Source organism: Hetaerina americana, unplaced genomic scaffold (assembly GCF_022747635.1).
Source record: "Hetaerina americana unplaced genomic scaffold, ioHetAmer1.1.p SCAF_9, whole genome shotgun sequence".
Lineage (NCBI taxonomy): Eukaryota > Metazoa > Arthropoda > Insecta > Odonata > Calopterygidae > Hetaerina > Hetaerina americana.
In genome coordinates this window covers 11,178,703-11,202,133 of record NW_027287538.1, presented here as the reverse complement: position 1 = coordinate 11,202,133, position 23,431 = coordinate 11,178,703, and the positions used below count along the sequence as shown (strand labels likewise).

Here is a 23,431-nt window from a genome sequence, read left to right as displayed (position 1 = left end):
ACATATTAATTATTAATATATTCATCCATATGATAAATATATGTCTGATAACAATATACAATATTCAATTTTAATAATGCAATACATTAATAGTGTAAACTATCACGAGGCTCCGTCCAAAAAGAAAAACCCTAATCCCCTCACCCTTTCCTCTTGGTGCTGCACCCCCTGCCACACACCTTTTTGGTAGCTCGCAGGGTATTAATGTAGATTTAGAACAGCTGAGCAACTAAACCTGATAGTTCCCGAAAGCAGAGAGAATTTACGAAATTTGAATGGCATATTTATAATGATAAACAGTAAAATCTAGAATATAAATAACGATCAAGTTATTTACTGATTAACTGGAGAAGTTAACGCGAACGCGTCTAAGGCTCCACAATTACGGGTGGTGTCCTAACACCCCCCGCCACACGCCCTTGCGGCGGCTTGCGGGGTATTAAGTAGATGTAGACGTAGAATTATTTTGTGAGACTCATTCGATATTGGGACAGTTTTCTTCATTGAAATATGAACATACGAAGACAACCATATTTGTACATGAGGCAAAGTTAAATTATGTATCTCTGCGTCAAAAAAACTGAGCATCCACGATCAGGATCTGTGATGGTAGAGAAGCCAAAATTAAGTTACCAATTCTGTAACGGTTTCATTGGGATAAGACTGATGGTACTAATTATATGTAGATATCCAAACAATATCCCTATTCTTTCTCATTCCATTCCATGTGTTCACACATTTTTCAGCAACTTTTCCGGCCGGAAACAGATTCGTATCTGATCACGGTCCGAATCCAGCTCCGAAGCTTCGAAACCCACGCGGGACAGACCCGTAGATACGTCGCCATTCCTACGACTCGACCCCGATCTTTGAATCGATGCTTTCCTCGTGGTAATCACCACCCATTTCTCTCGACTGGTTTCCCGTTTACCGAAAAAAAAGTCACGTCTCGTTATACTCTTGAAATTGAGAGCAATGGGACAGGATTTGATGACACTTCGCTGGATCACAATGCCTGTCCCCCGGGACTTGGAAATAATTAGAATTACGCCGCTCGAAATTACAGACCGGCGTTCAGCTAAACTCATGTAGAGTGCATCGCCTTGCTATGCACGTGGGAAGGAATACGCAAGGCGAAACCTCACTTATTTTTTAAGTGCATATGTGCCCCATTAAAAACTACGGCGAATGTAATCTGGATCCCCATACGGGCACATTGAAGGTGCTCGAAAGGGAGCCCGCAAGGAAGTAGTGAATGACTCGAGGGCATGATTTTGATGAGGCCTTGAAATACCGGCTGTTATGGCAATCCTTTCCCAGCCTGAAACACATTTTGGACGCCATTTCATCATAACAACATACCAATTGAATAAATTAGCAAGAATATCTGTTGTATTCAAAGGCATCAGGCGTCTCTCTTTGAAAAATAGTAACACTAAGTTCGTCAACACATTTCATCACGTCGTTGCGATAAAACAATTCAGATTTTGGGATTTTAAAACTGGAGGGAAGAGGCTTGCTATTTGGTGAACCGCAGACCGATTCAAAGAGCAAAAAGTAACAGTGCATGAGCAGCATACTATATAAGTTCGTAGAGTATACTTGCAACTTTATCGATACGTTAAATTCGATTTGCAGAACTCGCTCGAGAACACGCGTCTGGCTAATGACGCGAGGAATTCTCCGAATTGTTCTTTTTCCACAAGAAAACATCAGGAAGTCGGGCCGAATTTTTTCCTTCACCGTCGGCTAGACGGGGATGGAAAAAATTGCTTCCATACAATAAGCAGCGCGTTTAGGATAAGGAAGTGACCAGCAAGATTAGAAAATTATGTATATCTATTCACTGACGACAATACCAAATTATGTGTTCTCGTCGCTGAGTGAGTGAAAGGGGTCCTTACTTGAAGATCGATTCCTCCTGCGACAATCGTTGAGCTGGACTTTTATCACAACAGGAACCAATAAACATATGATTCCGGAAAATTTGCCCTTTTTGGCAGACGTCAGGGTTCCAGGTGTTGAGGGCGACAGCCTCATAGTTACGATAAATACATCGAACTAGGCATGCCCACTCGCTTGTCCACTGTTGTGGACAAGCGAGTGGGCATGCCTAGTTTGCTTGACATTTGACAAACCGCGCCGGCTTCGAAGGACCAACACAAGGCGAGAGAGCACCGTCGATAAAAATCACGAAAAGGGCGTGTTTACAACCCCGTGCGCCTCTCACCCTACGGGAGAGAGGGTGGGTCACAGAGGGGCCGGCGTTTTGTTTTTCGCCGATTGACCCGCTGGGGAGAATCCCCGAACACATAAAAATTCACACGCGCCTCACAGAGCTAAACAGGTACTCACCCGAGGAGAAATAGCCGGCCATGACGGTCCAGAGCTCGGATCAAAATCTTCGAAAGGCCGAGTATTCGTATATCCACAGTAAGGGTCAGGGTAGTGTTTTAAGGGGGCGGGAGGGAGAAAAAGCGGTAACCGAAAGAGATTTTTGAGAACGAAAGGGGGTTAAAAAGCAGTTGGGGAAAAAGTACTGAAGACTCGGGGGATGAGGAGGACGGGGGGTGGTTGGGATTTCGTAATATAACTTGAGGGATAGGGGGGGTTGGACCACCAGATGGTTGAGGGGGAGAGTTGCGTGTGTGAGGGATTATGGGTTAAAGCACTGTTCACTCCCGGCGACACAACCGAGGGGGCACACTGGCGGGAGACGCGTGCTCTTCCTGAGGAAGGGAGTCGCGGTGCGTCACCGAAGCCGGCATCACCAGGCGACGACGGAGGTCGCGTGCGCGAGGACGCCGGACACTCTCGCACATCGGCGCACGGAGGGACACTGCAGCTGGATGGAGGGCCGGGGTGGGGAGCCGCTCGCCCCCTCCCGTGCGCCTGCCAGCGGGTCGCCGAACGGTTCGCCGTTCCTGCCTCCTCACGAACGAATCGATGACGCCGTCTGTGAGTGTGTGAGTCAGCAGCGGGAGTCATCGCTCTTCCTCTCTATCTTTCCCCTTTTCTCCTTCGTGCTTTCTCTTTCATGTCTCTTCGAACCGGCTGAATGAGCCCCAAGCGCACATGAAACCCCGTGAGCGCCGCGGATGGCGAGACTTTGCACTACAATCAGCGCAATATTCCTCACCGGAACACAAAATTTCCGTCACATTTTTTGATGCACCAATGTCCTTGTCCCACTGGCATAATTGAGAACACAATAGACATTAATGCGATCACCTCTCTCGCTGATTTCCCTTCGGAATGGATCAAAAGTTTCTTGAGAACCGAAGGAAAAACAGATGAAGATGTTCCATGTCACTGTAACAATTGTCCCCAGTTTCCACATAAACTAAAGATAAAAAGAGTGTGTCTATTCATATCGAAAATTGATTGATGTATTTCCTATTTTTTAAAAGAAAAAAGTATAATTAAAACATATGTAATATATTACCGTTTCGCATTTGCTACTCCACCAATATTTTCAACTTTTGTTCAACCGGAAAAAACAATCGGACCAACGTGATAAGCAGTCGGCCGAGTCGTAAGAAGGAGAGAAAAACAAGCTTTAATTTTATTCAGGCAAACGGTTTGTAATGCACATGCGATAATTGCAAAAGCCAAGAAATAGTGAATGTATATGTCAATGTTTTATTATGGTTCACCAGCATTACTTTTATAATTAATAAGAATATTCAATCAAAATAGATTATTATTTAATTGTTTTTAGTAGTTTTGCTACGATCTTTCAAAATATTTACACTAATTACAATTTTTTATTATACCATTGATTTTTATGAATTTTCTTTACAAAAACATACTAATCTGCGTTTCATGCTCTTGTACGGATAGGCTAGCCTAGCTAACAATAATTTCACTCTTCTGAGAGCTGAGAGTATGGGTCAATAAAGTGGTTTCCAAAGTTCAGGGTGCATTCAGAATTATGAATTCATTGTGCAATATCACAAATTAAAAATAATATAAATATTTCATGAATATAATTTTTATATATATAACCATAAAACACAGTAATCAACCCGAAGGTCGGTTTAGAAGGTGATGGTAGAGTTCACCCAGTACTAAGCCCTATACGGCGTGTGATATTCACACATCAGGGTCGGGGGATATTCAACATCAGTTCCTTTCCCTGTGCCGGTTATGGTTTCCCAGGAAGATCTGGTTCTCGAAAAATCACATAGCCGAAAATCGAACCCTGGACCCTCCGGTCAGTATTCCAACGCTCTACCCCATGGAATACCGCGACCCACATGTATAGTTATATAAATTATTTTCATGAATTGTTTTAATTCTACCTTTGGAATCAAGGAAATATGGATTCAGTAATTGAAATGTCGTCAAAACTGCTGCAATAATCAAATTCATTAATGCGTCAAAGTCACGTTTACGTATTAAATCCCGAGACCGGTCGGCCTACATCTGGAGTCCACGAGCGTAATTGTTCTCCCCTGATACTGTGAAGTCAAGCACATATTTCTCTACGGTCCGGTATCAAAATAAACCATAATAAACAAAGAGTTTCGCGCGACTAGCAGCCTGGGACTCCGCCGATGAAAATGCCTCAATATCCAGGCAATCCACGCCGGTGTCGGACTCCAGATAGATAATTCGAAGCGCTCAAGTGCGCGCGCAAGGTGTTCAAACCGACTCATCCCTCCCACAACTCCCACGCTGGGCAAAGTCTGCGCGCGCATTGCGCTCATTCGAACGGGTCACAAGAACGACTCCCTCTTGGATCGCCGGCCGGAGAAGTGCTCTCCGCCCGATCGCCCTGCCCTCCCCCGAGACTGCTGCAGCTGGTCGAGAGGAGGGGGGGAGGATCCCCCTTTTTCTCCACAATCCCCTTCGACCCCTCTCCCCCCTCTGCACACTCCAGGCACGCTCCAGGGAAGGGCGGGCCGCCATGAGAGTGAGAGAGCGGCACGGGGGCAAGAGGTGGGCAAAGAGGGAAACCACCCCTAGGCCGACCGGGCACAGCCGATGGAGCTCTGCGCATGCGTTGTTGTGGGGGTTTAAAAACCCTGTTCCTCCTCCCTATCTCGAGTGATCTTTATCCTTAAATGAATGCTTACTTTTATTCAGGATTTTCTCTCTTTGCAATCCACTTCCTGTCAATACTGGACATCCCTTCTCTTAACAACGTGGCAATGGCACATCCAGCCTGACTGCAATAGAATGTTGAGCATTGGTACAACTCATCTTTAGGCTTATTTTGACCCTTTTCCATGCTTTTACTCAAGTTTATGTCTTCAAGAAAAGCTATGAAATTTAGCTATTTAAGAGCTATTTAATGCTTATTCAGTTTGATCTTTCTATATTTTCTCAATTTTTGTTTATATTAATTATTAAAGTTCTTGTTTATCTTTATATTTCTTTCACTTCTATCTCGACATCCTAATACATGTACACATTGGTCTAATGGGTGTGAATAATAATTCAAACGAAGGAGCAAGATGGCATTAGCCAACAAAAATATAGAAAAACCCAAAAAGAGGACGCACATATTTTAGGAAATTTTCCGTGGCAAGATCACCTTCCTCTGAGGAAAGTAGGAACTGAGGAGAGGGTTTCAGGAGGAAACAACAGGAGAACAAGGACACTGGATGGAAGGGAAGGCAAGGAAGAGTTCGGAAAGAAGGAAGGTTTGGAAGTGTGGGATTGTTGTGGAAGGTTTTAGAAGCAGAGTAGGAAGGAAAATATATGGAGATTGGGGTAATTAATGTCTGATATTTATCTGGGTCATTCCAGGAATTTGAGGAGCCAGATGTATGCTTGTTCTATTGTTTCAACTTTGAGGGGAAGGTCAGAGGGCGTGACGGATGCTAGAATGTAGACACTATAGCATTTATCAAAGGGAGTTTTAAGATGAGAAGTGTGCTTTGGAATAGGGAGCATCCAAAACAGAAGAAATCTTGAAATGGTTATTATTTCTAATAGTTAGGGGAGTGGTACACTAATATAAAATGGTCTAATATAGAGAGCAGGGTATATAGTTGGCACCTCAGAAGATAAACTACATTGCTGGAATTACATGACAATTAGAGTATTGGTGTGAGAGAGTTAAAAAACAGGTGAGAGAGGGATTGGATTTGGGTTATGAAAATAGGCAAGGTTTTGAGAAAAGGAGCATTGGACTACTGACTAGAGGGCTTGGGTTTGATTCCCGGACACACCTCTCTAGGCACTCTCAGCTCCACCCAAACTGTGTGATTTTTTGGGTACCAGATGTCCCTGGGAAACCATAGCTGACACAGGGAAAGGAACTGGCCACACTACCCTGACGTGTGAAGTTCAAATGCCATTATGTTTAGTATTGGATGAACATTACCATCACCATGGTGATACCATGTATTTTATATTGTATGAACTCCACTATCACCATAGTACAGTTTATGTTATACATATATACTTGTATTTCACAGTGTCCTATCAGACTTCAGGGTCTCCCTCTGCTCAATTTGCATAAAAATAACTGGGGCTACCTGTTCCAATGTTGCATTTTGTTCCTTCTTTTTTTCTAGTGTGAGTGTACTTTAATCCATTCTATGAATTATTTTGCTCTTTGGTGGAAATCTGGGCTTTGATATTGGGGGTTTCATATAATTATGAATGTAAATAATATTGCCATGCATGAAAAAATCTTGGGAATAAATTTCCATGCCCATTGAAAGTGCTGTTCATCCAGGTTCAATGAATACTTGAGTGAGTCTTTCTATAAATATGTAAATATGTCCACCCCTACAAAGTCCTTGCCTCATTCCCCCATCAAACCAAGTAATACCCTTTTCTTTCAGTAACACTATCCAACCCTAAAACAATCATATCCGATCTTGAAGTAGTAGTTGTGACACCTTGTGGTGTTGTGGCAGATCCCCTAGGGAGAGGTACCACTACCGACAGGGTAGAGAGAAACCCCAGCATTGACATTAGCCTACTCTTGTCAAAAGGCATCAAGGGTTCCACAGTTTAACATCCAATCCGACAGAAGTAATACTCACTCAAAAAGCTCCCCACAAAGCACCTCAAGCAGCAGGGATCAGGATAACACTGGAAAAGACATGCCTCCTCCAGGATGTGAACCCAGACCTCATGTTGGGAAACCTGTACGTTAGCCACCGCACTACTCCGATCCCCTTGTACCCACTCTTATAAGACATAAATATCTTTTTACTTTTATATGTTGTTGTACTTGGAACGATTTTTAAATTGAATGTTAAAATGAATGTAAATAGTATCTAGCATTATTCTACAAGCAGTATCATTGCATTATTTGCAAATGAATGTTTCATTGAATGTTGTCATGAAAATTAATGAAATTAAAACATAAATAAAGCTTGAATGGTCAAATTTTGTCATAACATGTAATCAAAAGAAAGTCTTCTCACACTGTCTGCTCATATTATTATTATTTATTATAATAAGGTAATCTACCGGTTAGGGTAGGTTTTTGAATGGACATAGCTACTAATTAAATAATTTGTGACTCCTAGAAAACACAACATCCTACTCTACATCAGGTCCCTCTTCATCTCTGAGTACTTTCTTCCACCCTTCATCCCGTCCAACATCCCTATCCTGCTCCTTCCCTTGAAAGCCTCCTTGCCTAGCGCAATTCTTCTCCTTACCTCCCTACTACTTTGACCGTGTTGGTCCAAAACACTCCCGAGATACGTAAACTGTTCTACCTGCTCTAGTTTTTGCCCTCCTATTTTAATGTTTAGCCTAGCCTTTTTCTTTCTAGAAAATCGCATAACCTTTGTTTTATTAATATTGATTCTCATCCCATACCTGTCGCACTGAATTTCCAATTCACTCAGCAATGCTTGCAGCCCCTTGGCTGACTGGCAAACTAAAGCTTGGTCATCAGCAAACCTAACTGATTTTACGAATTCCCCGCCCCCTTTCATTCCTACCTCCAGTTCTTCCCATGCCTCTTTAATCATTTCCTCTGCATACAGGTTGAACAGCAACGGTGATAATGGGCAACCCTGCCTTACACCTCTTCCTAACACTGCCGATCAGGACTCCCCATTCCCCACCCGCACCTGAGCAGTCTGAGACATGTACAGGTTGCATATTAGTCTCCTTTCCCTCCAATCTATTCCTATTTTCTGCAATATACTCATTTGTTTTGCCCAATGCACTCTATCAAATGCTTTTTCGAAATCCACAAAACAGGCAAGTACCTCCTGGTTGTATTCCATATTCCTCTCGATTAATAATCTCATTACTGCAATGGCATCACGCGTACCTCTCCCCTTCCTAAACTCAAACTGGTCATCCCCTAAGTAATTATTTGCCCTACTCTCTATCCTTTTGTTTATGATCCTGAGGACAAATTTAGCTGCGTGGGATATCAAACTTATCGTCCTGTAGTCCTCACATAACGTGGCCTTTACCTTTTTCGGAATAGAAACTAAAACTGATCTCACAAAGTCTTCCGGCCAGATTCCTTCCTCATAGATACTACGAATCAGCCCATATAGTCTCTTCCTCCCACATTTTCCTAAACATTTCAATAGTTCCGCGGGAATGTTATCCACCCCCACGGCCTTATTTAGTTTCATCTCCCTTAATGCCCTTTCTATCTCATCGTCGAGTATGCCTGGACCTAAGCTATCTTTCTCTACGTCATGTTCCTTTTCTATGCCTAACTTTGTTGGTTTAAGTTCTTTACTTTACAGTTCTTCTATATACTCCTTCCATCTCTCTTGGATCTTTCCTGCATCGACTATTTTCTTACCCGCCTTATCTCTAACTGTTAGCATAGGTCTTCCTTTCTTACTTCCCGATAAAGATTTAACTTTCCTGTACAGTGCACCAATTTCACCCTTCCTCTGCAAACTTTCCATATCCTCACACTGGGTCTTCCACCATGCTTCTTTTGCCTTATTTGTTGCCCACCTCAATTTATTTTTTAATTCTTTGTACTTCATTTTGCCTAATTCTATTTATACATTCTTCCATTTTCTCCGCTCATCCATCTTTATAATCATCTCATCTGTGATCCATGCTTTCCTAGTCCTTTTGGGGTTAACAGTTCCAATAGTGTCTTTTGCGGCTTTCGATAACCCTTTCTTGATACTTTGCCATTTTTCTTCGATAGTACTTAGCTCTTTACCATCCTCCATGATTTTCTCTACCGCCTGTTTGTATTCCTTCCTTTTCAAGCCATTTAATGCTTCTACATTCCATTTTCTGACTCGCCGACCCTGCCTTATCTTTTTGAAACGGACTCTACATTTCATAACAACTAAATTGTGGTCAGAGTCCGCATCCGCTCCCGGGAAGCTGTGCGAATTTATCACACTGTTCCGAAACCTGTGTCCAACCAGGATATAATCTAGCTGATACCTTTCTGAGTCACCTGGCATTTTCCATGTATACCTGCGTCTTTTATGGTGCCTAAACCAAGTGTTGGTGATGACTAACCCCAGTCTCCTGGAGAACTCAACTGCTTTCTCCCCGCGGTCATTCCTCGTGCCTAAACTGCAGTCCCCCACCTCATCACCATCTCTTCCTTCGCCTACCGTCGCAGTCCAATCCCCCATCACTATCAAATGTTTCCCTGTGGGAACACACGCAATTATATTCTCTAACTGATCGTATATCCTGTCGACCTCTTCTTCCTTATGGTTGCTCGGTGGCATGTACACCTGAATAATAACCAAGTTCGTCAGTTCTGCTTGTATCTCCACTAGTAATAATCTATCCGTTACCTGCTCTATGTTGACTATGCCTATTCCTACCTCTTCATTTAATACTATGGCAACCCCTTGTTGGCTCTTGTCCCCACTGCTGTATATTTTTCTATACTGATCACTCCAGTAAACCCCGCTATCCTTCCATCTCATCTCGCAAAGACCTAAAATATCTATATTTCCCCTTTCCATCTCTCACTTAACATTCTCCAATTTCCCTGTCCTCATCATTGTCCTAACATTCCACGTTCCTATTCTAACTAATTTGGTCTTCTTCTCCTGCGTCTTCTGTCCTGCTGCTGCTGGTTTTCCCTTGCAAGGGTTTCGTAGGATGAGGACCACGGAAGCCTTGCCTCCCCCGCTACCAGGCACGACACATGGCCGATTGGGCCGAGCCCTGTAGTTGCCAGGACTCAAAATCTCTATATTGTCCATCATTTAAATCTTGGGAATAATAATGGAGGTGAATGCCCGTTGCCTTCCTTAATAGTGTTTTTAATGTGTCACCATCACTTACTGGCCGCCCCACTGGGGTCAGATGCCATTGCAGCCACCTCACTGAGGAACAGACGCTGCGTGGACTACCTTTCATCTGGCTCCTAACCTTCGACCTATCTGGCATGGGTGGACCAGGAGAAATTATTATTACTCCCGCCGGCACAGCTCTAGGGGTCATCGGAACGCACAAGCCCTTCCACCGCGTCAAGGTTGTAGTCTGGGGAGGGCTGCTCATACTATGACACTAAATTTGACTTGAAATAAAATTTACCTTTGAAAAAGGTTTAATTATAGCTGATATACAAGTATTGACCCATTTTATAGGCAAGATATCAATATTATAGTATCTCATGTATTTAATGATGAATAAAATTTATCTTTCCACTTTCCTTTTTTCACGTACTTCTAGTTTCAATGCTTCAACCAATCACCTTTCCTAACGCCTAACACCACTCTCCCCCCTCCCCATCAACGCCAATCGCAACCCCACTTTCATTCCCCTCCTTCTCCCCCCTCTCTCACCCACCCCTCCTCTCCCTCATGAATGGCATATTAATGGGCTGCAACTTGATTAATTTGTACCTGATGATGACGCTTGAGCGTTGAAACTAGTCGTACGTGAATAAAAGACACATTGAAAAGATACATTTTATTCTTCATTTAATTAACATGAATTTCCATAAATTTGAACCAGAATTGAATATTACAGTATCTCCATTGAAATCGAAAACAAATATTAAGGGTTTTCCCCAATCTTGAAACATAAAAATGCTAATAGATCAGCATCTCAAAAAAATGTTTGCTCTTATTTGTAACTAACAAATATATAATGCATGAGGATTCAGCATTCTAGGAGAGTTTCTAAGGTTAGACTTCAAACCCCAAACCTTCAAATCCCATTCCTTATATCATTATTCTCTAGGGTCTTTCCCTTATTTGGAAAGCATTTCTTAAGGTAGTAATTTATTTTCAAGTTCAAAATTTGAAGTTGGATGCACATCTCTAGCCAATCGAACTTGTCTCAGTTTTTATTTGTAACATTGGACTCTATATAGGTGGACAATACTAAAGAGGGAGAGAAGCAGGCCCAGGGTTAAGGTCATGCAGAAGACCCCATGGCTGAAATTAAATGGGCATAAATAAATCGGTAATAGGATTGAGAATGACTGAACTTCTATACAGGGATTTAAAAAGCAAGACATTTCTTAAGAAGAGTAGCAGGAAGACGGAGAAGCATCAAGAACTGATATGTATATTGAGATGCAGAAGGGTTATTACACCCCTTATCCCTTGGAGGAGTTAGATTGTTGTTGACTTCATTGGTGATTATTACAAATTTTTCCCAGTGGTAACATTGAAGAGAAAAAGTGATGTTTCTGAATAATTCAAGAAATACCAAGCAAACCTGAGCTCTAACATTGGATGAAGGTATGACCACTTCTAAGTGACAACCAAGGTAAATTACAAATTGAAGACACCCTACACTCCACAATATAAAGGTCAAATATAACCTTAATGAACATGGTAATGTGTATGCTCATCAAATCTTAGATACCACACTCCTTTTGGTGAGAAGCGTTGAACACTGCAGGATTGGTGAATAATTGCTGATACTTCCATTTCTATCAATAAAAATATCCCACTACAAATGTAGATATTATGGAATGAAACTGAGCAACGAGCTAGATGACATGAAAGTACTTGATTTCCAGACATGGGTTACTGTGGCACTATATGAACTATTTGTGGATGTGGTTTTCTGAAGTCACGCCTGATAGAATTCAGGCGTGACTTCAGAAAAACTAAATGTGCTTAACAATGCACACTCAAACATGCACCCTGTAGCAATTATGTAATAACCATGATTATTGCTGCTATACCATAAAAAATGTCTCCAATTACATATATATGGGAATACTTATTGATCATTTGATTATATACGGCCTTGGAAGAATCATTATTGAGATATGGCGTAAGAATCTGGGGTACCACATTAAATTGCTATTTGAAGCATACTATATTGGGTAATATCACAAAATAGCATTTTAAGAATGGTTATGTAACAGACAAAAATATAGCACAGTGTAGTACCTCCATGATTTATCTTGTACTTATTCCAAGATACTTATGAGAGATGCCACGACAGTAACTTTTAATGGAGTCGCCCATTAAATGCGCATTACAATGCAACAATTATCAGGGTTTAAAATCATTCACCTTGTCCAGGATTTCAGTCTAGTTGAAACGATTTTGACACACTGAAATTATTGCATATCTTATACTATGTCAAATTTATCGATAACTATATTCTTGTAAATGTGCGATGAGGGATCAGGTGGCAAAGTGACTCCACAATCTTGCCCCACAATAAAGACGATTATTTATCATTTTACTTTTTTCAATCCTCGTGAAGTATTTTTTTTGTAATCTACCAGTTTAGGCAAGTTTTTGATGAGCACAAGTTTCTAAATGGTACAGTGATAATTTCCTTGTCTATCTAAAAAAAAAACAACCGGACATCAAACATTACCTGTATTTTTTACCCCTTCGACTCTGCATACTTCCTTCCTCCCTTCATTTTTCCAAGCATCCCAATCCTACTCCTGCCCCTTCCACCCCTGTCTATAACTATCCCCTCTATCACAGTCTTCAATATCTAGTAAGATTATTGTGTGACTAAGTAATTATTATAGACAATTATTTCTATTCATAATTCAAAGCTGAGTTTACTGATGCACACTCCATGAAAAAACATATCTAAAAAAATGTATCTTGTTCCAAGGTACTAAAAAAGTTTTGGAAAAAAAACAACGACAGCATGAATACCATGATTATTTAATGTAATGCCAAATAAACTAAGGTACACTCTGTTAGAGAAGCAAAGGAAAAAATTGGATATTGATGAATACATAACAGCACATGTTATATGTCTGACTGTTTAAATAAGTATTGTAGTATTTAAGTATATAGCAAAATAGTATTTGATCTGATAAGGCAGTGTTCAATTTTACAATTCTGTAATATAAGTTTAATTGCATTATGGTTATTTAATTTTTCATAACAATTTACTTTGCATTCAATTCTCCAAAAAAAAATTTCATGAACCGATGAGATTTTATTCCAGTCTTTCGTTCCTAGCCATATTCCCTTAAATATTTGCATAATAAAATATCTTTAACATGGTTTCTAAATACTACATATAAAACTATTGCATTCCTCAGTATATGCATATAACAATTTTATTAATTTTAATGATCCAAGCTAATACAAGTAAACATGTTGCACTAATTTAATGGAAAAATGAACACCCATCTCAAACCCCAACTGCAAGAAACATAGAACTCTGTTGCAAAAAACTGAATTGATAGCATTTTCCCACAATATGCTTGGCTCTGGGTTTTCCAATTGCTGATAGCCTTAAATCCATACTACCTTAAAAGTCACCCTTAATAACAGACAAGCTTTGTATCAATTTTGTTTATTTTGCAAACACTATATATCTGGAAAAATATGAAAGTATAATATAAAAATATGAATAATAAAGTCACCAAGTATAAGTGTTCCCTATAGATGGCCTACAATTACCTCAATTATTAAATACCTCATGTATAAAATGGGAAATTCAACTCAATGCCGTATCCCCATTATTATAATTTTTCATGGATTTGAAAACATAATAGGACTTTGAAATAAACACAAACCCAACACTTTGGTATCAACGGGTAGGATAGATTGATGGTCATATTATGTGATGCTAAATGAAATATTTTCAGGAAATTAAATGAAATACACGAGTATCAATGAGGTCGTGCACAACAAAAGATTAACCTATCCAAATGTGACCAAAATGGCACGAGGTATAACATGTAAAGGCAATGGTAGTAAGAGGCACACACTCCCTTGGCAAGACAATAATTTGGGCAAATAAGTTATTTCATGTAGTTTATTACACAATCAGAGAAAACAGACAATATTTGGGTAAAATATCATTTTCATATAATACTGAGGACATTGCCAGTGGTTTGTAACAAAATGCAAGAGAAACTGGGCGCAAAGAGGTTTTCAAAGAGGCAGCACAGCACCACTAGGTAAGATAGTATTTAGAGATAGAGAGACAGAAGTGACATATTTCATATAATATATCAAAGCGGCAATGCTTATGTTTGGCACAGATTACAGCATTTGTATCACTAATATGCATATACACAGACAGTAAATTATAAAATAATACACAAACAGGTATCTGCTGATATCAATAATAAACATTTTTGGGCCGAGCACCACTCCACTGAGATTATGAACAAAGAACACAATTCTAAAAGAAGCTGCAATGTCCTCCCATGGAGAAATTAAAAACATAAACAGCTGTTGTCTAAAAGAATGGTTTGGCATCATCATCATCATCACCATCTTATATATATATATATATATATATTTATATATATGTATGTATATAAATAAAATAAATACATTAGAGCAAGAAATTTATACACAGTGGCTTTCTCACAGCAAGCTCTCTCAAAGGAGGTTCAACACATTGTCTAAGTGGTTTTAGGTTTATTCTTTTCTTAGCTACTTTTTTATTTTTTTATATATCTGATCTGTGCCACCTGTTGGATGAGAAGGAGAAGCTCTTACAAGTACAGCGCGCTCACACACACACACACACACACATACACACACGCACACACACACTCACACATGTATTTTTTTTAGATTTGCTGCTGTTCTGACAACAACCAATTTGCAAGGATAGGCATTTATTCTATATTATGGCTAATAAAGACCTGTTTTCAATCACTCCCAAAAATCAGCATATTTCTCAACTTCTCCCACTATGTATATATATATAATATTTATATATGTATATATAAATATTCTTTACACATTGTTTCAAGAGTGCAAGCGTGACGAAAAATATGGCATGAAAAATTCTCATACAGACACTTTTAATAACATTTTTGTGCTTTTGTACAGAGCAATCACCAAAAACAAAATGAATTCTCCCATTCACATATTCTCATGAATAACTTCTCATTGTAGAAATTAGGGCCAAACATGGAACACAACGGAGCGAGAAAGGGATAGACAACAACTCACTGCACTGCACAATATAGGATTTCTATACACCAACTTCAATACAATGACTTTGAAACCTAACCAAATAAATCTTGCACAACCTTCCCGTTGCGTGTGCTTATGAATCTTTCAAACGTAATAATAATAAATACCAAACATCAGCGGCAAGTGGACACAAGTGGGATGGGGTGGGTGAGAAAAATCTCCCACAATCACATAATAAGACAAGGAGAGACCAATGAACACACTGAAACGGGGTAATGGGGTCCTACATGAGTACTACAACATGTTTCGCCAACAACTTCAAACCGTGCGAAATTCCTCCCCAGGAGTCTCAGCCAAATCCTCTCCCAATTGCCCCATCCTTATTGCACCAAATCCCTCAAAGTAACACGGCCCCGTTCAACCAATGCAGGGATTTCTTGACTCTAGACAGCACAATGGTATGCCATTGTGTAGAGAATGGGGAGTAGAGAGGACAGGCAAGCGCACTGGGGGAGCCAGCCCGGAATGACACACGGTGAAGGGTGCTGGGTCACAGTAAATTAATGACTGGGGGGGGGGGCTTGATTGACTTAGAAGGGTGCCCACTGTCTAGAAAGAGGCTTTTTCGAGACCCATGCCCCTCCCACCAACACAAGTCCACACCAATGGCACTAACCTAGGCGACAACATTAAATAAATATCAACATAGTTATAATATTAATATATTACAATAATAACAACAATCAAAACCTTAACTCTGAACACAGGCAACTTCAAAAGTTATGGTACTCTATGTAAATTCACTCACATGATTCTTTGGTTAAATGTCGTACACATCACTAGGGTAAGGTGACAATGCAAAGGTTAGGAACAGATAGGCCCCCTTTTTGTTTTCAATGAGTAACAAGACGCAATGCCCATCAACTCTAAAAGCAAAACCTACATATCTTTTCTTTTAAGTACAGAAAAATACAAGGAATTAATCACCACCCAACCGACACTGGTGGTTAACAGGAGTACATAACCATCAAGAGCTTGTTACTTCTTTAATACGGAATTACAGTCCTCCAACATTCGACTCCCATGTAACAAACTTAACAACTCTATTGCATGTATTAGTTGGGAAGAAGGATGATTTTACACGAAGCACCCAAATAGAGCGATTGCATACACTTGTGACCATTCAAACTAATGTGATGAAAAACAACACTGCTGATGAGACACAATGTGCAGTGCCTGAAAGGAGTGGGTCAGAACAGGAAGAATGGGGGGTCTCCAACCTCAAGAGATAGAGGAGATGTGGTACTGGGGTATGTGCAACTAGAAATGTATACACACATTAATCCATCTCTAAACAAACAGTAAAGACTAATTTGTAATTAGATCATTAAATGCTGGATTTCCCAACAAAACTTTGATAACTGCAGAGTTTAAGACACAACTAAGCTATTTAATGGACAATGAAAGGTATGGTTACATGACCAAAGAAAATATTGACTGAAAGGAGATGATTGAATAGTGGCTACAGCAAAAATGTTGCCAGTAATATCAAAGATGAGAGATTCTGAGAACAAAACAAAAACTTGTTTTCTTCGCTGCACAAACCCCCAAGGTGGTCACATGTAAGGCCCTCACAGAACCCTATCAGTTCCACCAAACTACACAAGGAGAAGGTGGATTGGGTGGGGAAGACACCTAGAAGTGGTCAAGATGAATTCACAATGGCCTTCCTCCAAGAAGGAAACTAGGGAGCTAAAACTTCATGGCCACGGCTTTTGGGATGGAAATACACAACCAACATACACAGAGGAAGTCAAGAAAATATATGCCACTGAGAAGGGTTCTCAAAACCCTCCCCATTCCCTCACACTGTACCTATGAAAAAATGCAACATTTTTTTCTTCTTCATCATAATAATATAAGGATAGGCCATTAGTGGAAGTGGGGAGGAGGAACACATTAATTCCTCATCTCCCCTCAGAAAGAGTGATGACGGCAGAGACTTAGTAGTGCGAAGGAAGACTTTGTGAAGAGGCCGAGATAGATACAGATAGAGAGAGAGAGAGAGAGACAATGAGAAAGAAGACATCACCACCCAGTAGTAAAAAAAATGTGGGTGGGCAAAGGAAAAGGTCATGTCACTCAAAGCACAAATTCATTCATGCTCGATCGCTCAATCACACTCACAACAACAGCAACAACATATTACTTCTCTCACAAAAAAATGGGAGGGCCTTTTATTCATTTAGAGATTTAAAAAAGAACGAAGAGAAGATGCTACCTTTATGGTGACTCGAGACTTCTCTCCAAATAAAAAAAATTGTTGGTAACATTGTTTGGACTGGGGAATGACTACCACTTCTCATCAAGGCTGAAAGGATAAAATGGATATTCTTCACCACTTGAGGGAAATACCTGGCACTCCCTTTACTTTTTAAGGGTTTTTTTCACCTCTAAATTTTAATATTTTTCTTTGAAAGTAGGTATACACAACACACAGCAGCACAGCAGTAAGGAACAGCACAAACGGGGGAAGGGCACAGGCAATCACATTGACAATCACACATTTCTAATGTAATGTGGCATCCACACACATACACACAAACATACTTTGCATCCATCCAAAAATCCTTTGTCAATCATGCATTTAAAGACTATATATCAGGCAGGATCACTCATCCACAAATCACTCCCCATGACATTATATACGTTACGCATAAATATATTCTGGACAATCATATTGTTTATATTTATCATCTATTAATATACTTAGCATATACATATATGTATATTTTACAAATATATATATATATGCATATCAGACTGCTCGAGGAAATCAATTAAGGCAGACAAATATTAATCAAAATCAACACCAACTATTCTAATCTCCAACAAGACAAATCAGCAGATAGAAAATGCCTTTAGGTACCTCGCAAGGACTTCTGGGAATACAGCAAGTTGAGCCAGTCTCTCTCTTAAGGCTACCCTGCTTAATTCCCAGAGGTCCTTTGTGCACAAGGTCACATAACAAGGTTGGCATCAATATTTTCACTGTACTGAGAATATGAAACTGGTAGCAGGGGCTGCTTTAGGAAACTGTCTTACATGGTCTCATGTCTGCAGTGTTGCCAAAAGATTTACATCTTTGTCTGAACAAATTACAAAACCTGGCAAAGATGAACTTGATTACATCTTAACTCCATAGAAGTTTTAACAGAATCAAAATAAAAAGAGCAAGAATGCGGGGAAATGAAAATCTCATGACAGGTAATGAAAGAGACTAATGGGCATACTGCAGCATGAACTATCATTATGAAAAAGAATAAATAAAGGCCACCCAAAATGTAACAGTTTTACTGCAGTAATTCTCCTGCTATGATTACTAAGCTAGCCTCTTTCCAACTATAAAAAATAAAACTGGTGGTACTGTTACGGAGTAATGGCAACACAATCAACCTACTTAAGAGCTAAAAAAGAAATAATGACTCAAAAATGAAATAAAAATAATTACTAGATGAATCATCAGATCTAACATTATGGCAGTAAAAGATTTAAGAAATTCTTCATACACACAACCCTCATCTCAAAAAATCAATTATACAAATATGAACCTTGGTGAACAAAAATCTAATTCAGATACTGAGGCTATGTCCTCAGATGGCAACACTGCCCTGAGTTGAAAAAATCTTTCCCCAACGCTAAAGTGTAACCAACTACCAAACAAAGAGTCAGACATTCTTTTTGCACCTTTTCAGAAAGGGCACAAGTATCCATGCTATTAACTTAAATAAAAGTCCTTGTATCCAAGCACCTTGGAGACAATTAAAGAGTATCCTTAAGGTATAAAACCACTATGAAAAAACAAAGCCCAAATACGCACAAAGTCATTCTCAGGATGAAAATTATGGAAATAGATATAATTGAATGCATAGAATAATGACAAAAATGATGCAAAAATCGTTATCCAGGATGATACAAAAAAATTATCAACTGGATGGAGCCACTTGAAAGCATCAGGTTGGATAAAAGGACTTTCAACACAACAGATAATCAAGCACCCTTGTTTGTTGTGCATTCTTGCGCACTTCCCAAAAAAGTAACCAACATTTTTCATAAGTTTCTAACAAGACACCCACAATTATGCATTTAAAAAAAATTCACAAGATTTTTCCCTCCTTTCACTTCAAAAAATGGGCAAATGAGTTTCTCATTAGAGATTCATCTTTTGACATGCTTGCACCAAAAAATGCACTATTATTTTTTCTTACTGTGCAGTGAGATTTAAGATTTCCCATAGGCCGGTAACTAATCATCCACCATCCTCTCCTAGAGAGCATCACGCCTCCACAGTGACCGAGAGGTGGGCCATATGGGCAAACATAAGAGAGGACAGTGGGCGTACGGACACAGACAAGTGTGTGTTATAACACCAATATCGGATGGTATGTGCGTGATTACTTGAGAAATGGGAGGTGCACTGCAGTGGCAAGACATATCTCCGGAAATAAAGGAGCAAATATGAAAAGTTCACAACTATTCAATCAAGCACCACAGGGACATGAAATACATCACAAATGCAAATGGATAAAAAGTTTTTAAAAAAATCATGCACTGAACACTCTGAATGAAATCTTCTTTGGGTAATTTCTATTACAACATCACCGGAAAGAAGTATGTGACAGCACAGGCTTGTCAGAGATGAAGTACGAGTTTGCTGAAAAAAATGTTTGAAAAAATGACAAAAATATACCATTTCAAAAATTATAAATGCCAGTAATTGTGCTTGGCAATCCTGTGATGTCAACTTCTGATCAATGCTCTCATCAGTATTTATAGGCTTCTGCCTGCAATCCCTATCACAACAGCAACTGTTGCTCATTATTTACAAATGGTATTGAGAAAAATCTCACGCTTAACCTTCCCAATGCACTAACTAGTTTTGAACCAACGGATTATGTAAAAAAGCAAAGTAACAACTATAATTCTGGGTTATATGACCAATGCCACTGCCTTTGCAACCAACCAATCACTATCCGAACGCACCAATCCTCACAATTCCCTCGAGCCCACAAAACTACCCATGTTCACCACACCACTCAGTTCACTCAACATGGCTTCCCTGCTCCATTCCAATATCATCCCATAAAATGCAACAATCGAGTATGATTTTTTTGGCAATATACAAACATTTATAATGCACACCCAAAGAGAAAAACATTTATGCATTTATTCCATTAAAAGTGATGTGCGGCACCAAATAATAATCCAGCACACATTTCAAGTCACCATCTCTATGCCATGCGCAGTGTGGGTCATCACTTGGCCAACTTTCTTGCTCATGTTATTCACGCCAATCATTCCCTTCTTCTCTCTGTCCCAGCCCCTTCCCACAATGCACCTCAACATGTGAGCAGGTCAAGGTGGAGGGCAGGGGATGGGAGTGCAGGTCATTGGTCAAACGCCAATCAAACCTCAAAAGAGACGTGAAATTTCTCCTGTAGCGAGCACTGTTGTTTATGACTTTCTTTTTGTATTCCTCAACCGATGCATGCCGGAAAAAAATGTGGCATTACGTCGATCGAGCTGGTATGTTTGAGTGTACATACAATGAACAGGAGATGCACAGTCCTGTATTCATGTCAGCAGGGATAAGTGATGCACTTACTTGCTGACGATGTTGACAGGGACTTTTCCAAAAGCTGGCTAAATTGATAGGGATGTGTCCTTGAAGATACGTTAACATATTTGGTGGGTTTTTCTGCATGTATATTTACATGTGTGTGCGTGTATACAGAGCATCTTAAAATGCATACATCTTAAGAATATTCAACTTTTTGCTATGGGCAGCTCAAAATTCAAAAGAAAATATTTCATTACTGTCATTACTCAAATTTAATCCACTGACTAGATTAATCCCTACCTTCCATTTTTAAGCTATCATGCTTCATTACTCTACATTCGAAGTCTTAAGAGCTCACAACATAAGATTTGAGAATGGTTAGGAAATGATTATGGATTTCCTATCCTGTTCTAAATTCCATTTTAACCATTTCTATGGTTTACACTTAGGCGATCCTATAAATGTTACCACAGTCATGCATTTAAACATTCTGCACAAAAGATTAAGGAATCACAACACTGTACTGTCAACAGTGATTCGCCATAATGGTAGCCACGCTCATGTAGAGAAGTAATGAACGTAAGAGATGCATATTCATCAAACAACAAACAACTATAACCTTATGGTTTACTCAGATACTTTCTTTAGAATTTTGCTGCCACCCCACATATGTCAAACAGACACCTAACTTTCTTACCCACATATTCGTTCCAAGACAGGATGTATTTGCACGCACAGACATGCACGCATATGTTTGTATATATACCTCATGTGTACATTTTTAAATTTTATAGCATTTTTTTCGTTCTATGCATTAGACACCCTTCAATACACATACGTTTTAAAACCCTTTTTTAGCTTATTTTACAATATAAAAATCCTCTTATTTTTCTGTTCAATACTGTATACTAAATCTTGCAACAACACATCAACAACAACATTAACAACTCGAAGAAGGGGAAAACATTTTTTTTTGCTTCCAAAAAGACAAAAAAAATCAACCAATGAGGGAGAACAATGATAAGAAAGGGTTGGTTATATAAGGCATTAAAAACGAAGTAAACCTTCCTGACGAACAAGATGAGATTGGTGGGAATCAAGAGAGAGTGCGAGAGATTGAGAGAAAGAGAGAGAAAGAGAGTTAAGGGCCACAGCGAGAGCCGTGGGTGGTAGGGTGGGAGTATGGGAGGAGCGAGAGGGTCGAGGGGTTGTTTGGAGGGGGGAGGGAGGGGATGCTGTTGGGCACTGGGGGGAGAGAGGGACTGAGTAATGGCGAGGCAGGGCCGTGAGGGTGTGCGGAGAAGAGGAGTTGCCCGCTAGGCAGGAGCCTTATCCCCTCCCCCACTGTGGTATCGGCCTGGATTGAAGTCAGGATTCACAAATGAGAAGCCCTTGAACTCCTCCTGGTTGATGGCATGGACAACGTCTGAGTTGACAGGCGTCAGTATGGGCTCCTCCTTCGTGAACTCTGTGTCAAAGTTGAGTGCATCCTTTTTACTCTTCTGCGGAAAGAAAAATATAAGAAATGGTCATCAGAAAATTTTTTAAAGAAAATAAAAGCCAAACCCTGTTTTTACAGTATCGGAATTTGAGTTTTCCCATCATTTACAACACTTTTATCATATCCCATACTATTTCCTATTATTACAACCTTTGTGAATCCTGCATTTACACAATTTCATTTTCAGTTTTCCTGCTAGTTTCATCACTATGCGCTGAATCAACTAAATTTCACATTCTCAAACATGTACAAATGTACATCAGCCCTTATCAAAAGCCTTTTTCACTTTTTCAAAATTCACACATCAGGGTTGGGGGGCCAGTTCCTTTCCCTGTGCCGGTTATGGTTTCCCAGGAAGATCTGGTACCCGAAAAATCACACAGCTTGGGTAAAGCTGCAGGTGCCCCAGAGGCTTTCCTGGGAATCGAATCCGAGACCCTTCGGTCAGTAGTCTAATGCTCTACTCCTGGACTACCACGACCCACCATTGCATACATATGAATCTTAAAAAGATGAGAGATAGAAGTAATGTGGTTTTAGCAAAGAATTTGAATATGAGAGGCAGTACAAATTGCCACTAGTGATGGAAACGTGAACTGCTTAAACATGTAATCTCAGTCTGCCACGAAGAGATTCAAGTTTTATGAAATGAATATATTGTATGACTAGGTGTACAAATATAAACTGTGAGAACACCTGAGGGAAATTATTCAAATGGCACAAAAGTTGAAATTATGAGGGATGACAATCACTCTGGTCCAAAGACATTGAAGCGTGAAAAATGCTAAGTCTGGGATCATTTGTACTGTCTTGGCGCAACAGATATGACAGCGATGGGCTCCAGAATAACAAAACGCATTGAAACTTGCTTTATTACATCAAAACTACATTGAATCAAAAATAATTTTGTTTTGTTCAAAATTTTGATGTTGGGCAACTGTTTGCACGAGTCAAACGGCAAGGTAGCTCCGATTCTCATGTGTTACGTTTTCATCAATTATTAGGGAATGTAAATTTTTATTCTGCTGGACAGACAGC

General features: G+C 39.8%; 2 protein-coding genes across 2 annotated transcripts in view; both read right to left on the bottom strand.

The window, feature by feature from the left end:
* Window positions 1–2,781, bottom strand: part of Myo81F (Myosin 81F) — a 383,271-nt gene extending 380,490 nt beyond the window's left edge. The window contains exon 1 of the mRNA XM_071597894.1: window positions 2,356–2,781. Coding sequence (XP_071453995.1) covers window positions 2,356–2,377 — 22 coding nt within the window. The 5' untranslated portion in view covers window positions 2,378–2,781. The remainder of the gene's footprint in view (window positions 1–2,355) is intronic.
* An 11,352-nt stretch (window positions 2,782–14,133) lies between these two features.
* The window catches only part of Pkc98E (Protein kinase C), a 99,861-nt gene continuing 90,563 nt past the window's right edge, over window positions 14,134–23,431 (bottom strand). The window contains exon 15 of the mRNA XM_071597481.1: window positions 14,134–22,394. Coding sequence (XP_071453582.1) covers window positions 22,209–22,394 — 186 coding nt within the window. The 3' untranslated portion in view covers window positions 14,134–22,208. The remainder of the gene's footprint in view (window positions 22,395–23,431) is intronic.